This window comes from Chlorocebus sabaeus, chromosome 7 (genome assembly GCF_047675955.1).
Source record: "Chlorocebus sabaeus isolate Y175 chromosome 7, mChlSab1.0.hap1, whole genome shotgun sequence".
Lineage (NCBI taxonomy): Eukaryota > Metazoa > Chordata > Mammalia > Primates > Cercopithecidae > Chlorocebus > Chlorocebus sabaeus.
Window position 1 is genome coordinate 109,053,545 of NC_132910.1, and position 16,428 is coordinate 109,069,972.

The 16,428-nt window shown below is 37.6% G+C and overlaps 2 protein-coding genes across 4 annotated transcripts in view; one reads left to right on the plus strand and one right to left on the minus strand.

Moving 5' to 3' along the window:
- Positions 1–16,428, minus strand: part of GASK1B (golgi associated kinase 1B) — a 110,177-nt gene that overhangs the window by 72,992 nt on the left and 20,757 nt on the right. The window lies entirely within an intron of this gene.
- TMEM144 (transmembrane protein 144) overlaps positions 2,596–16,428 on the plus strand; it is a 63,021-nt gene continuing 49,188 nt past the window's right edge. Inside the window, exons 1-3 of one of the 3 annotated variants that reach the window (XM_073017690.1) lie at positions 2,596–3,279; positions 13,997–14,118; positions 15,208–15,377. In XM_073017690.1, the coding sequence (XP_072873791.1) occupies positions 15,269–15,377 (109 nt within the window). In that variant the 5' untranslated portion in view covers positions 2,596–3,279; positions 13,997–14,118; positions 15,208–15,268. Of the gene's footprint in view, positions 3,280–11,721; positions 13,132–13,996; positions 14,119–15,207; positions 15,378–16,428 lie in introns of those variants that run through there. The other 2 variants (XM_008000106.3, XM_073017689.1) reach the window with 2 other exon arrangements.

Below are 16,428 nucleotides of genomic sequence, written 5' to 3' on the forward strand. Positions count from 1 at the left end.
AATCTCATCAATGATACTCTCATCAGCACCTTCAGTGAACTTTCTCCTCTGACTTTTCACCACAGGTATTATGCCAACTCTCACCCTGTGAATCCACTGACTGGGGAACATTGCTTAAGAAAATCACATGACTGTGCCAACAAGCAAGGTAGGAACGGCCATGTGAATTCGCTGGGGGAGAGGGGGGGCATTTGTAAGATTACTTATGCAAAAGGATGTCCTGGCTAAGACTGGACTCAAGAGTTTTAAAATTGTTGATAAGTAAAATCAAGTAGAAACTTTTATTTAAATGTAACCCTATGAGCAGTTTTTGGTCTCTAAGATAGAGATTTTGAATTACCTGGACAGGCTGTTTCCTGTTTTCTTTTTAAGAAAATCAACAGATGAGGTCTTTAACTATACAATCTCAAGGCACTTTTGTTTTTGACAAAATTGCGGTGACCTGTGGGGCTGAAGTTAAGTGTTGTGGTTTGATCATTGTGTAAGGTAGAAGCAGAGCTGGATCTCAAAGAATGTTGACTTCATTTCTTCTTCTTTTTTTTTTTTTTTAATTAGTTGATTTGTTCGGTTGGTTTATTTATTTATTTATTTATCTATTTATTTATTTTTTGCTTTGGGTTTTGGTTTTGTTTGCTTTAAGTTTTGGGAATTCATTGCAGGAGACATATGGCACAGAAGACAGAGGCAAAAGCAGCTTTACTGAAAAACAGAGCATGAGTAGAATGACTTTAAGTCCCATATGGCACCACAGTGAGAAGTGACTTCCTCTGAGCTTCTTAGAGAATCCAGCAATGTCCTGCTCCCTTGGGGAGCTGCAGCCATGGGCACATAGGAATAGGGCTTCCACCAAGAGTCCCATCAGTCGCAGCAACAGGAGGTCTTCCTCAGACAGCTTTGATGATAGTGATTGCTAGCTAGAGCAAGCTAGAACCAGAAAGAAAAGCTTTGAAGATGCCACAGTTGGAGTCTGAGCACCTTCAGGCTCCCTGCTGGAAACTGGCAAACCTGATTGTGGGACACTTGGATGGCTGAGTTCCAGTAAACATGCTGTGGGAGGCACTGTAATTTAGTCACTAACATTTAAAAACTGTCTAGTTCTATATACATATTCTATTGAAGACTTCTTCCAACCACCTTGTATTATAAATTTAAAATATGAAATACAAACTCTTTATATGTATTGACTCAGATTACCTAGGAAGTGACAGTGACTTATTCATCAATGTTTAGAATCATAGTAAGTTATAGACTATAGTCTGAGAAAATTACTTGGACCAAGAAAGCAATGTCCCTGACATTCGTGAGTCTAGAACCAGAGCTGCCCATTAAGTTAGGTGCAAATTTATCAGAAAACAATATTTTTCCCAAATACATATTGCAGTCATAAAATGCCCTAAAAACCCAGTTCTTAGAGGGACTACTGCTTACTTACTGAGAAATTTTATTCTCCGAAATCATAGACTATCAGATGCATTGCTGTTTAAAATTATTGCAATAAGAATGAAATATCTCACTCTTATCTGGAGGAGTTAAGTCATTGTGATCAGTGAAGCCTTGATTTACAGCCCCTGTGCAAAGCTTCAAAGAATGGGTCTCAGGACACAACATTTGACATCTTTTTTTAACTTCATTTCCAGTAAAACAGGACTGCTATGGTTTGAATGTTTGTTTCCCCCAAACCAATGTGTTGGAGGTGGAGCCTAACAAGAGGTATTTGGGTTATCAGGGTGGATGCCTCATGAATAGATTAATGCCCTCGCTGGGATAGGGAGCAGTGAGTGAGTTCTTACTTTATTCATTCTCAAGAGAGCTGGTTGTTAAACAGAGCTTGGAACCTCTCTCCTCCCTCCTTGCTTCCTCTCTCACCATATGATCTCAGCACACAACACCTCCCCTCACCTTCTACCATGAGTGGAAGCAGCCTGAGCCTCTCGCCAGGAGCAGATGCTGGTGCCATGCTTCTTGTACGGCCCGTAGAACAGAGAGCCAAATAAACCTCTTTTCCTTAGAGATTGCCCAGCCTCAAATGTTCCTTTATAGCAACACAAAATGGACTAAGACAAGGACCATAGGTCCATTTCACAGTACAGAGCTGAGGTTGACCCCTTTTATACACAACCATATTTGCTTAGAGCCCATAGAACATCACTTCATTTACATCACACCTAAATTCCACTCTTCAGCAAAATCCTATGTTAACTCTATATTTTCCTTTGTTTGGTGAGATACCTCACAGTTGCTCTGTTGTGCAGTCCCCACACTGTCATGAGTCAGTAAACTCGATTGGTTTGTTTACAGGTTGTCCCTGGTGGTTTTAGGCTGATTGGGCTAAGACAAACCATGTCTTATTTTTTAAATGTCTCCTTTAAGCAAATGTTATTATCTGTATTTTACTCTATTCTATAAGCAGAAGTAACAAAGTTGTCTAATTGCACCAAAAGATGTTTATAGCATAAAACTTTCTGTGCTGTAAACATAGAAAGTTCTTGAAATCAAAAAGAAAAAATTACTGTCCTTAAAATGAAAAATATATATATACACAGAGTTGGGGGCTTTTTCACTTTACTAAAGCTCAGGCTGTGCTTCTTACAATGGAACAATGATCAAGAAATAGAACTTTTTCTCCTCCTTTATAATATGACCAAACAAGGGTTAGTGGCAATGAGCACTGCATCACTTAAAAGATACTGAAAAACTTGAAATACTGATGAATGTCTAGCAAACACCTTCTTCCCAATCCTCACTCTTGACCTAAGACCTTGTTTCCTATTTCACTGAGAAACAGAGAAAAAATTAGATGAGAATGTGCACAAGCTCCTACCATAAGATCTTCCTACCTTCCTCTAACTGCACCTCTATACTGTTACTATCAAATGCTCCTGTGTCCCTAACAAAGGCTATTTCCTCTCCTTTTGCACTAAATTCCATGTACTCATGCCTATGAGGAGACATTGTTCCAGTAATTATCTCCTTTCTTCTGCCTGAGTCAGCCTCCAGGATGGCTCCCAGTGATCCCCACCCTCCTGATATCCACACCATGATGCAATCTGCTTACACTCTAAATCAGGGATGAACCGTGTGACTAATAGAACACTGCAGAAGGGATGATGTGTGACTTCAGATGCTAGGTCACAGAGGACAAGGACACTGCCCCCTTCTTGGATTTCTCACTCTGTGGAAAGGCAGTAACATTCCATGAGACAAGCAGTCCTGTGGTGAGGCCCATGTCAAGAAGGCCTGAGATCTCCCAACATCAACTACAGCCAATTCGTCAGTCATGTGAGTAAACCACCTGGGACGTGGATCCTCTCGACTCAACCACCTCTTCAGGTGGCCAGAGCCCTAGCCCAGCTCTGACTGCAACCTGATGAGAAACCCTGAGTAGGAAGCCCTGCTTGAACTGCTCCCAAATTACTGATCCCCAGAAACTATGAGAGATAATACATGCTTAGTGTTCTTTTAAGCCACTACATTTTGGGTGGCTATATTTATTACCCAGTAACAAATGACTAATACATCTCCTGTGATCAAAACACTTCAGAGGTTTACCATTTCTCCCAGAGAAATATCCAAAGTCCATAAGACCCATAAGGCCCCTCACATTCTTCCCATCCCCCATTATCTCTCTAACTCCATTTTCTACCCCTCTCCTTCTTACCACCTCAACCCCAGCTACAGTGACTTCTTTGCCCTTCCTCAAATCTGCCTCAGGGCCTCTGTACTGGACACACTCCCAACTCCCACTCCCTCCTCCAGGCCTTCACTCAAATGTCTCCCTCTCAGTGGGGACTTCCTTTCCTAAAATGCAGTACCCCCAACCTTCACACCCACACACCCACACACACACTCACACACACACACACACACACACACACACACACACAGTCTCTAGTCTTCCTGGCTCCTTAATTTTTTTTTTCCTTAGGACATATCACTATTTCATATACCATATAGGTCATCTATTATCTGGTTTCCCTTCCTTGGATGTAAGCTAAGTTGGTGCAGGGGTTTTTGTCTGTTCCCAATGTCTAAAAGAGTGTCTGGTTTACAGTAGACACTCCATGAAATTTGTCAAATGAATACACCAGTGTTAAGAGTGTAAGAGTGTAATAGTAGCTTCAAAAATGCCTCAAAGATAAATCTTTTGATTTATCTTTATCTTTAGATCTACCCCCACTTTAGCCAGTTCTAAAATTTACTACTAGAAAAACCTTTTCTTTCCTGAAGAACTGTCTCACAAAAATAGCAGTTAAATAGGAAGCTAACCTAACCCACTGTTTGCCTTTTCTCTTGTGAAACTCAGACCAAAATTGAAAGTCGTCTATAGTAACTATGTGTTCTTGGCATCTAAACTCTGTTTTGTTTCATCTTGACTTTCTTAATTTCCCAAGTTTTTTCCTTTGTTCCTATTATTTTATTGTTTTTATTCTATATTGCTTCAAAGACTTTATGAAATTAAGTAGATTATAAATACAAATATAAGTAAGTATACTAGTGTTTTCTTAAGCTCACAATATATTATTATAGTTATCTTTGATTCAGTTTATTATAATTACAGAATTGTAAACTTTTCAAGGAATAAATCTTTAATTTTTGTGAACTCTCCTTTTAAAATCAACAAAGATAATATTTTTATTATTTATTGGAGTATGCTTTTTTTCCTTTTTCTTTTCTTTTTTTTTTTTTTTTTGCTTTTTTGAGACAGAGTATCGCTTTGTCACCCAGACTGGAGTGCAGTGGCTCAATCTTACCTCACCTCCTAGTTTCAAGTGATTCTTCTGCCTCAGCCTCCCGAGTAGCTGGGATTACAGGCGCCGCCACCGCGTCTGGCTAAATTTTGTATTTTTAGTAGACATGGGGGTTTCACCATGTTGGTCAGGCTGATCTTGAACTCCTGACCTCAAGTGATCTACCCACGTCAGCCTCCCAAAGTGCTGGGATTACAGGCATGAGCCACTGTGCCTAGCCTGGGGTATTCTTACTGTAAAACATTTTACATGGAAAATATACTTTGAATCAGGAGAGAAACATTTCAACACAACATCATTATTTCTTAGTAAACTGGCACATTTTTCCTAATTTCAGATTATTCTTGGAAATTTTTGTTTGCTTCTATGATATAATAAAATTCTACTTGAAAATTATGTGTTAAATTGATTCCTTCTCCATTTCCAAAAAACAGAGGAAGGGTTATTTTAAACAATAAAGTGGTTGATTATGTTATCCAATGAGTCAGCACGTTTTTTTTTCCTGCCTTCACCAGTCATCATTTCTCATTATACACAGAGATCCTCAAAACGAGGAGCAGATACATTCAGTCTGTAGGATCATTTAGCAACTGGAGGAAGGAGAGTAAGTAGCCTGGATTTTTTTAAAGTTCCCACATCCAAACATCCTAAAAGATCATAAAAAGATAAACAAATGTTCAGAGATTAAATATGGAAAATATTGGTATTGGTTTTGATTCTATAGACAAGAATAAAATGCCACTTGACAGTAGATTTCTCACTTTATAAGTAATCTTGTATTTGGTGAATGGCTAAAAATATAGTCAAATGAATTAAATATATATTGAAATAAATGGGCAAATCTATATCATCAATTATCAATTATCAACCCCATCAATTACTTCATCATATCTAAATATATATAATATGTATTTCTCAGCCTGGTGAAGTAAGCCAACCCCATCAATAATGTCATCGTATTTAAATATATATTTAATATATATTAATATTCTGCATTAATATATTTAATATTTAATATGTTGATCTATATTAAATATATAAATATATGTGCAAATATGATGAGATCATTTAGGGGATTGGTTTCCTTCACTAGGCTTAGAAAATAGTTTAACTGCAGTAAAATAATCACAAACTTAAAATTATAACACTTTTGCACACTATTTTCAGAGCAGTTTTAGATTTATGAAAAAAATCAAGCAGATAGGAGCAGAGTTCCCATATAACCCATCTCTGCTCTCTCACAGTTCCCCTATTAGTAACATCTGCATTTGAGTTGTACATTTCTCACGGTTGATGAACCAATATTGGTACATTATTATTAACTAAACTCCATCGTTTACATTAGAGTACACTCTGTATGTTGTATAGTAGCTCTATAGGTTCTGGTATATGTGAAAGGCTGCAAATGTAATGTATCTAGGTTAATGTTCTATACGAGGTTGAGAAGAACGTGTATTTTGCTGCAGTTGAATGAGATATAACCATCAATTAAACCCAAGTGATGATAGTACTATTCACTTTATTACATTCTTACTGATTTTCTGCCTGTTCGATTTGCCAGTTACTAATAGAGGAATATTGAAGACCCCAACTGCAATAGTCTATTTGTGTCTATTTCTCCTTGCAGTTTTACCAGATTTTGCCTTATGTATTTAGACACTCTGTTGTGAGGTGCATACACAGGATTGTTATGGCTTATTGGAGAGTTGGCCCCTTTATCATTATGTAATTGCCTTCTTTATTCCTAATAATTTCCTTATCTGAAGTTTGCTTTGTCTGAAGTTAAAATAGTTATTCTAGCTTTCCTTTGATTAGTGTTAGAAAAATATATCTTGTTGGGCATGGTGGCTCATGCTGTAATCTCAGCACTTTGGGAGGCTGAGGGAGGAGGGTCTCTTGAGTTCAGGAGTTCAGGACCAGCCTGGGCAACATAGTGAGACCTCATCTCTACAAAAAATTAAAAATTAGCTTGTTGTGGTGGCACATGCCTGCAGTCCCAGCTACTCAAGAGACTGAGGTGGGAGGATCACTGGAGCTCGGAAGTTGGAGACTGCAGTGAGCCATGACTGTGCCACTGCACTCCAGCCCAGGTGATAGAGTGAGATCCTGTTTCAAAGGTAAAAAAAGAAAGAAAAGAAAAGAAAAGAAAAATATATCATCTCCATTCCTTTTGTGTCTTTATAAGTAACATGGATTTCTGGTAAACAACATAGAGTTGATGCCTGTATTTTATTCAGTCTGTCAGTCTTTGTCTTTTAATTGGTAGGCCATTTATATTTAAAGTGATTCTTGATAGAGTTGGATTAATATCTCCCATATATTGTTTTCTGTTTGTTGCCCTTGTAATTATTTCCCTTTTTTGTTTTCCCCTCTTCATATGGTTTGGCTCTGTGCCCCCACCCAAATCTGAAGTGGAATTGTAATCCCCATAATCCCCACCTGTTGAGAGAGGGCCTTGGTAGAAGGTAATTGGTTCATGTGGGTGCTTTCCCCCCATGCTGTGCTCATGATAGTGAGTTCTCACGAGATCTGATGGTTTTATAAGGGGCTCTTTCCCTTCGCTTCCTCTCGCCTGCTGCCATGTACGACATGCCTTTGCTTCTCCTTTGCCTCCTGCCATGATTGTAAATTTCCTGAGGCCTCCCCCGCCATGCAGAACTGTGAGTCAATTAAACCTCTTTCCTTTATAAATTACCCAGCTTCAGGTAGTATCTTTACAGCAGTGTGCAAACAGACTAATATACCTCTTTTGCTCCCTTTTCTAGTTTTACTTGAGCATTTTAAATGATTATATTTTCTATCCTCTCTTAGCATATCAATTACACTTAAAAATATGTTTTTAGAAATTGCCCTAGAGTTTGCAGTACACATTTACAACTAAGTCCACTTTTCAATAACACTATACCATTTCACAGTTAGTGCAGGTACTGTATAAAAGATTATTCCCGTGCCTCTCTCCTGTTCCTTAAAGCATTGCAGTTATTTATTTCATTTATTCATAAACTAATATGACCCAATGTATTACTGATATTATTATTTTGAACAGTTATCTATGCAATCAATTAAGAATAGGAAAAAAATTCTAGGTTGGTGGATTTTTCTTTCAACACTATAAATATTTCACTCTACTCTCTTTTTGCTTGCATGGTTTCTGAGAAGTCTGATGTAATTCTCATCCTTGTTCCTCTATAAATAAGGTGACAGTTTTTCCTCTGACTCCTTTCAATATTTTCTCTTTGTTCAGTTTTCCACAATTTGTATACGATATGCCTACATGTGGTTTTTAAAAAAATTTATCTTGCTTGGTGTTAACTGATCTTCCTGGATCTGTAGTTTGATGTCTGTTATTAATTTTAGAAAGTTGTCCACTATTATTAGATACCTAGATATCTATTATTTATGTATCTTCTGCTGCTTTCTTTCTTTTCCTTCTGGTATTCCTATTACCTGTATTTTATGTCTTTTGTAATTTTCGTACAGTTCTTGGAAATTTTGTGGGTTTTTTTTTTTTTCATATTCTGTTTTCTGTTTCCATTTAAGTTTGGGAAGTTTCCATTGACATACCTTCAAGCTCACTGATTCTTTTGCAGTTGTCAAAAGCATTCCTCATTTCTATTGTAATGTTTTTTGTTCTCTAACATTTCCTTTCATTCTTTGAGTTTTCATCTTTCTGTTTGTATCACACATTTGTTCTTGCACTTTTCCCAGTTGATCTCTTAGCATATTAGTCATAGCATATTTTAAATTTCCAGTCTCATAATTCCCACATCCCTTCCATATCTGAATCTGGTTCTGATGCTTGCTTTGTCTTTTCAGAGCTGTGTTTTTTCTTGCCTTTTAGCATGCCTTATAATTGTTCATTGAAAGCAAGGCATGATGTATCAGATAATAGAAAACAAGATAAGTAGACTTTTAGTTTTTATGTTTATCAGGCCAGAAGTTAGACTGTTCTTAATGGTTGTTGTAGCTGTAAGTATTGGAGGCTTCTATTTTCTCTAATATCTTTATCTTTGTCTCCCCTATTTGTTGTCTTTGGGTTTTCTTAGAGACTCATTCTTAAGCAGAGTCTGTGTCTTGCAACTCTCTCTAGTTATGATCCACAGTTATAATACCAGATCACTGTTTATGTGGTCATAAGATATTGGAGAGTTGATACATTCTATAATGTTATGATAAAAATCTCTACTTTATTATTATTATTTCTTTTTTAAAAATTTTAGATTCAGAAGGCACATGTGCAGGTTTCCTACATGGATATATTCTGTAATGGTGAGGTTTTGGCTTCTAGTAAACCCATCACCCAAACAGTAAACATTAGAGCCAATAGATAATTTTCCAACCTGCTCTCCTCTCCCACCTTTCCCTGTTTTGGAGTCCCTAGTATCTATTATTTCACCTTTATATCCATGTGTACCCATTGTTTAGCTCCCACTTATAAGCGAGAGCGTGCAGTACTTTATTTTCTGTCTGAGTTATTTCACTTAGGACAATGGCCTCTAGCTCTATTCATGTTGCTGCAAAGGACATGATTTCACTGCTTTTTATGGCCGCATAATATTCCATAGTTTATATATACCACATTTTCTTTATCCAATCAACTATTGATGGACACTTAGGATGACTCCATGACTTGCTATTGTAAATAGTACCCCAATAAATATATGAGTGCAAGTGTCATTGATATAACAATTTCTTTTCCTTGGAGTAGATACCCAATAGTAGGATTGCTGGGCTGAATGGTACTTCTATTTTCAGTTGTTTGAGAAATCCCCATACTGTTTTCCGTAAGGGTTGTGCTAGTTTACATCGTCATCAACAGTGTATATGCATTCCCTTTTCTCTGTATCTTCGCCAACATCTAAAACTTTGTTTTCTAGTTGTCCAAAATCCCTGAGTTGTGAACTTACTTCATAAGAGTTTCTTCTTTTGTTTTTCTCCTTACGTGAGAAAGAAAGTGTAGAAGGTGTTCAGACTGTCTAGTTGCCTTTTCTCTAATTCAGATAAAGCTCTGGGGTAAAGTTTACCTTGAGGGCAAGCTTTTGTTTCTGAATATATTTCAAGTAGTTATTTTTTTCCTCCCACATGCCAGAAAAAGAGAGGAAAGTTTTGTCCTATCTTCTGAAAGTAAAACTCATTAATGTGTGGATGCTCCTATATGAATGATTCCCTCTGTCTCCGAGTTTTCAACTCTCAAGTTAGTCCACACTCAGCCTTCAGCAATATACCAAATACTGTATAAATGCCCCCCTACCCTTTACTGGCTCCAGTAGTTTTTGCTGTCCTGATAAGCTGTAATTCTCTGTATTCATCTATCTGTTCAGTTTGCAAAGAGGTGGCATGTCCTATGACATCAATTCTCTGCAGATCTAAAAAGAGTTGTTGATTTTTGATTTGCTCATTTTTTTCTTGTTGTGATGATGGGAGTGGAGACTTTCACACCTTTCAAATGTCAGAGCAGAAAGCAGAAGTCCTAGTAATAATGTTATATATACATAACGTTATATATACATAATGTTATATATACATAATATTATATATATTTATATATATATTTTATATATATATATATATATATCCTGACCATATAAAAGGGGGAGGTGCACAGGTCTTATTATTATCATTTTACATGTTAAGAAATTGAGGTTTAAAAAGACTAAATGAGTTTCCGTGAGAAATATTGCTAACAGATGAAGCTAAAATCAGAACCTGGATCTTCTAGTGTCTGCCAGGACTCTTCCAATACTGACCATTATGTTTAGGCATTAATGTATATGAAACAATTTGAAAGAAAAATTTCAGTTTAAGAATAGAGTCATCCATGTTTGGATTTGCTCTGTGGCATAATGTAAAAAGCAATGGCCTGGCATATCCCATAATGAATCTTCTCAGGCCTAATTCAGCCCCCAACTCACTTTTAGACTTCAGAAATTCTCAACAAATGCTGACACAAGCTTTAACTTCTTCATGTGAGTCTGAAGCAAGAATAAATCACATGATCTTGTGACAATGAAGTGAAACAATTCTAGGTTGGATTTAGGCCTTATATTTTTGGAAGTAAGTTTGTGTATGTGTGTATGTCTTAAGTGTGCATGTGTGAAAAGGGGAACTGATTTCTTCAAAATTTTTCTGAACTGCTAAATTAATCCTCTTCCTTAAGTGAAAAAGTTTTGCTGCTTTAATTCTTTAAATGAAATGTTATTTTGCCTTCCCATCTGCTCAGCTGACATGATAGTTTATGAATGTGATTAATGTTTAAGGCAGAACTTCCTTTTAGGAAATGTCATCTTTTAACAGTCCTTGTGTTTTCTCCTTCCTGTGAATGCTACACCCATTACCAACCACTGGATTGTCTCCAGTTAAATATCACTTCCTCAGAGAAGCTTTCTTTGAACTTAGACTAGCACAGAACCTGCACTTCCCCTTTCCAACTTAAAGTTTGCATCCTTTGGTATGTGCGAACCCACATGAAGAGATGATTTCTTTTTTTTTTTTTTTTCTTTTTGAGATGGAGTCTTGCTCTGTCGTCCAGGCTAAGAGAGCAGTGGTGTTATCTTGGCTCATTGCAACCTCCGCCTCCGGGTTCAAGTGATTCTCCTGCCTCAGCTTCCCAAGTAGCTGGGATTACAGGCATGCACCACCACACCTGGCTAATTTTTGTATTTTTAGAAGAGACAGGGTTTCACCATGTTGGCCAAGCTGGTCTCCAATGCCTGACCTCATGAGCCCCCCGCCTCAGCCTCCCAAAGTGCTGGTATTACAGGCGAGCCTGTATACATCTCTTCCGACTGAAGAGATGATTTTATCTGGGTAACCTTTGTACTTTCATGGCTAACAGTCTAGAGCAGTGTTTTCCAGTAGAACTTTCTGCAATGACAGAAATGTTCTATAATCTGCATATCTGGCTACGGAGCACTTGAAAGGTGTCCAGTGCAAGCGAACTACTAAATATTTTATTGTGATTTAATTTTAAATAACCACATGCTGCTAGTGGCTACATATTGGACAGTACAGAACTAGAACAATGTTCCTCAAAATCTAAATAAAGATGTTGGGAACCTGCATTTTAACCCATTCCTCAGGTTATTCTTACTGGCAATACAGTTTGACAAGTATTGATTAGAATATGATTCTTGAGCCTCGCTTCACATTAGAGTCAGCCCGGGAAGACTTTTGAAAGGAAATGATTCCTGAGTCACATACTCAGAGATTCTATTTTAATTGCTTTGGTATTGGATCCAGATATTAGTTTTGTTTTATTTTGTTTTTTAAAGCCACTTCCCTCGGCCATTATGTGCAGTCAAGCTTGAGAAACCTAGAACGTATATTCTCATGTGACACTAAGTACATATTAGATAAAAATACAGGCCTGGAGCAGCGGCTCACGCTTGTAATCCCAGTCCTTTGGGAGGCCGAGGTGGGCGGATCACAAGGTCAGGAGATCCAGACCATCCTGGCTAACACGGTGAAACCGCGTCTCTACTAAAAATACAAAAAATTAGCCGGTTGTGGTGGTGGGCGCCTGTAGTCCAGTTACTTGGGAGGCTGAGGCAGGAGAATTGCTTGAACCCAGGAGGCGGAGCTTGCAGTGAGCCGAGATCGCGCCACTGCACTCCAGCTTGGACGACAGAGCGAGACTCCGTCTACAAAAACAAAACAAAACAAAACAATACAGATAAATGGCCTGTACAGATAAATGGCTTGGTTGCATCTATACTTAGTGATTACAAGTGAAATCTTGTGATGTCACGAGAGATGTTACTGGCATCAGTGGTGCAGATGAATTTCTTAATACCAAATGGAAAAATTCACTTGAGATAATCTTTTACAGTGGTGCGAAATTCCTCAACCTTTTGTTTTATCCATAAACTGCACAAATAATACCCCCCTCTGTGACACTTAGGGTGACATGCTGAGAGTTCTCTGAATAATCACCTCTTGAAATACACAAAACTCTTCTAGTTTCCTGGTTGACCCACCCAGGGTTGACGACTCCTCATGAGCCACCTGACAATTCACTCCAGGACAGCAACTGAAGGAAGGCGTTCCCCAACCTGCTGTCCTATAAAGGCCTCTGGGTCACCGGTGCTAAAGCCCTCCCCTCTCCACCCTCCTTAGGGAGGTAAACGTCCCAGCAGGAAGTCAAGGCTGGATTGGCGCTCTTCGCGAGCACCCTGGGAATGGGACTTTGGGTCACGGGTGCGAGAGCCCTCCCCTCTCCTCCCGGCCGGTGTGTGGGAAATTGTTCCCGCAGAAAGTAAAGGCTGGCCAGACCGCCCCCAGCACGTAGAGGGAATGAGTCAGGCTCCGGCTCCACGCAGGCATGTAGGGGCGGATCGCGCCTGCGCTGAGTGGGAAGGAGCTTCAGCCGCCAGCCCGGAACGCAGTGAGTACAGCCACTCAAAGGAAAGCAAAGTCGCTTTGCAGCGGAGCCTCTCATGATTTTTCAAAAACGTGCTCATGGTTAAAAAGAAAAATCAAGGCTCAGAATAAATACATTCAAGCACTGTTAATTTTAGCCCAAAGACAGGCGGTACTTGCCGGGAGATTTGGGGAAATCAACATGAAACTAAAAAGGAAATTTTAGTTGGAGTGGAGCAAACAGTATTGATCAGAACATACCAAATACGATTTTTTTCCAAGTCTGCGTAGAAGTTTAAATTACTAGGAAAAATGTAAAGGAGAAGTATTTACTAATAAATGAAACAAAAGTAATAAAATAAAAATGAATTAATATAGTTTGACAAAATATCAGCGGACTCTGAAAAGAAAACATTAAAATAATGTTTGAGACTTTTTAGGTTTTGTGCAGGAAGAATTGGAAAAAATGTACTGGATGGAGTGATACTCCTTTTCTTTTCCACAAAAATTTTATTGTTTTAGAGCGAGGTAGAGCCTTTTTAAAGACAGTAAGTTATTGCCAATTCACAATGAAATAAGATCACATGCTCTGAAATGTACAAGAGCTGCATGCAATAAACTTCATTTATCTGTAGGTAATAACTGATTGATGTTTATTCAGTAGTCAAAATGCAGCTCATGCACTCTAATTAGCATGTCAAATTATTCTCTCCGTTTCAGAGGTGTAGGGCCTTTGTGGAGCCTTCTTTTCAATAAATAATTTGCCACTCTGGAAGGTTAGACATTCTCTTTTTATGAATGTACACATAAAGGTTTTGTTTTGCTTTGCTTGTTGTTAATTAAAATGAGGAGAAAACAATGCGTTATCACCCAATCATGTGTCTTTTTAGTCATAGGTTAGCTTTTCAAGACACTTCCTGCATCTCTGACCTGTTGCACCTCTGTTATCTTGGCACCTCTGTTATCTTAGGAGCAAGCACCTGCTTCAGCTGACCCTTGAGTCATAACCCATGTAAGTCTCTGCAGGGCTGAACCTCTCTTTGAGCCTAACAGTAGAATTATTCTTATATTTATTGAATAGCATTATTGTGTCAATGTTGAAATGTGCCTCAGTGTCTCTTCCTCAACCACATCCCTATAGAGGATGTTTTCTTAATAGCAATGTGTTTTTGTTTTTGTTTTAAGAAAGTCCACACAATTTCAAATACACATTTTCTTTACTAAAGTTTATGACCAGTTTTGAAGTGATCCTTGTTTTCAGTTAAACTATCTTTAATAATGGTAAATAATATATTTTGTAGGTTGTTGTATATTTAATATTCTCTGCAAGAACACATAAGGAACAATACATGGACCTTTGAATGTTTGTCATTGTGAAATAAAATAACTAGGAAAGGTGATTTGATTTCAAGTGTACTTTATTCAATACATATATACAAGAAGTTATTAATATAACATTAAATTTGCAGGGAAAAAGAAACCCCTGGATTATTCTGATTCTATTCCAGAGGGCTTATTCCAAAGGGCCAGTGTGCTAAATATGAAAGAATCCAAGATGGCATTGTGGAAAGACTCTGCACCCTGTGATAAAATTACTTTGGTGGTGTTTTTTTCTCCTGTATCTCAGGAAACTAAAAATCTGAATTGTATTCAGTGGCCTTTTCTAAATGCTAACTTTATGAAAAAATGTCTAATTCTTGGTTATTTGTGGTTTTAGTCCTTTTCTTCATAGAGGAGCTAGAGCTGTTAAATAAGTTTAGCTGTGTTGTTCACTAAAACTTTCTGCAGTGGTGGAACCTACACAGGAGAATTTTTTTTTTTTTTTTGTAATGTACTAAAAATTGTCTTCAGATCTTAGAAGTTACGCTTTCAAGCCCTGAAGACAAAGTTGTTCTTTTTAAATTGTAGGCTAGTGATCAAAAATATTTGCTGATAGAATAAATGAGCATGAAGTACAAGCATAATATATACTTCTGTCATGTCCTAACTATCCACAGAAAGGAGTCTTAGCATACTTTTGAAAATATGTTAATCACAATTTGTTCACAGATTCACATCTCAATTGTTTCTTTTTTTTTTTTTTTTTTTTTTTTAATTTCAGAAGCTCCTGAAAAGTACATCAAGTCTAAAGTGAAGCAGCTAAACTCATCAAGACTGGAACCATGAGCAATAATGGAGCAGACCTAACCTTTGGTTACATCTCCTGTTTTGTAGCTATCCTTTTGTTTGGCTCAAATTTTGTGCCACTTAAAAAATTTGATACTGGTGATGGTAATTATTTTTCCTTGATTGTTAACGTTATATTATTTTTAAAAATGAAGTTCCTTTTTTGGTCTTTTAAAAGTACAGCTACAAAAATAAATCATGTTGATCTTGATACCTAATGAATAGAGCTTAAAATTAATCATTTGACAGTGCCCATACCAGTTTGTCTGCAAGTCAGAATAGGAGAACCACTAAGGTTGTTTCATGGTAAAGCTAGGGAGGTTATATGAATTATATGAATGGAAGAAATTTATAGTCAGTTCTACTAATAACACTTGTTTTGAAAACATGAATCTTCAACATGATTGATATATTGGAGAACAATTTAAGCATAACAGATTTTTGGCTGGCTTATGTGCAATTTTGTGTGTGAGAAAGCTCTAGATAAACACAGAAAACTGCACCTAGATGAATAAAGATGTGTGATAATGCACACAATGCACGCATATACCCGCACGTCCTTCAAATATCGACCAGCTCCCTTAGCTCACCACATGTGGTTATGAAGTATTCCATCCAACCACATCTGCTATCAGAACTCCTCACCCAACACCGTCACAGTAACTTTTAAGCTGCAACCCTTTGGATACCCACTTCCAGGAGCAAACTTCTGGACTTTTTCAATTAAAATGCCCTATTTATTACAGCATTCATGTAATTAACCAGTTAACCAGTTAAAACTGTACTACCATTTTAATTGGGTTGAGTGTTGTTCCCCTAGTCCCATTTTCCCCATATGCTCTGTAGTTTTTACTGCATGATTTTGCATAGTGCAGTGATTTCAAGGAATGCACATGTTACATCATAGCAGAACTGACTAATGTGAGTTTTGGAGAAGGAGAAGCAAGAGTTATTTGTATTTACCTGACTTCCATATTGAAGCCGGGAGAAGGAAATGAGATTGATGGTGAACACATGTTGGGATTACTTCTTTGGTAGTATTTATTACCTGACCACAGTTGTGTTATTTCCCCAATTCTTTGTCTTCATGCACTTAGAAAATACGTTACAAATTGTTTTCCTCCAGGGCCTTTCTTCTCTTTTCCTCTGGAGTTAG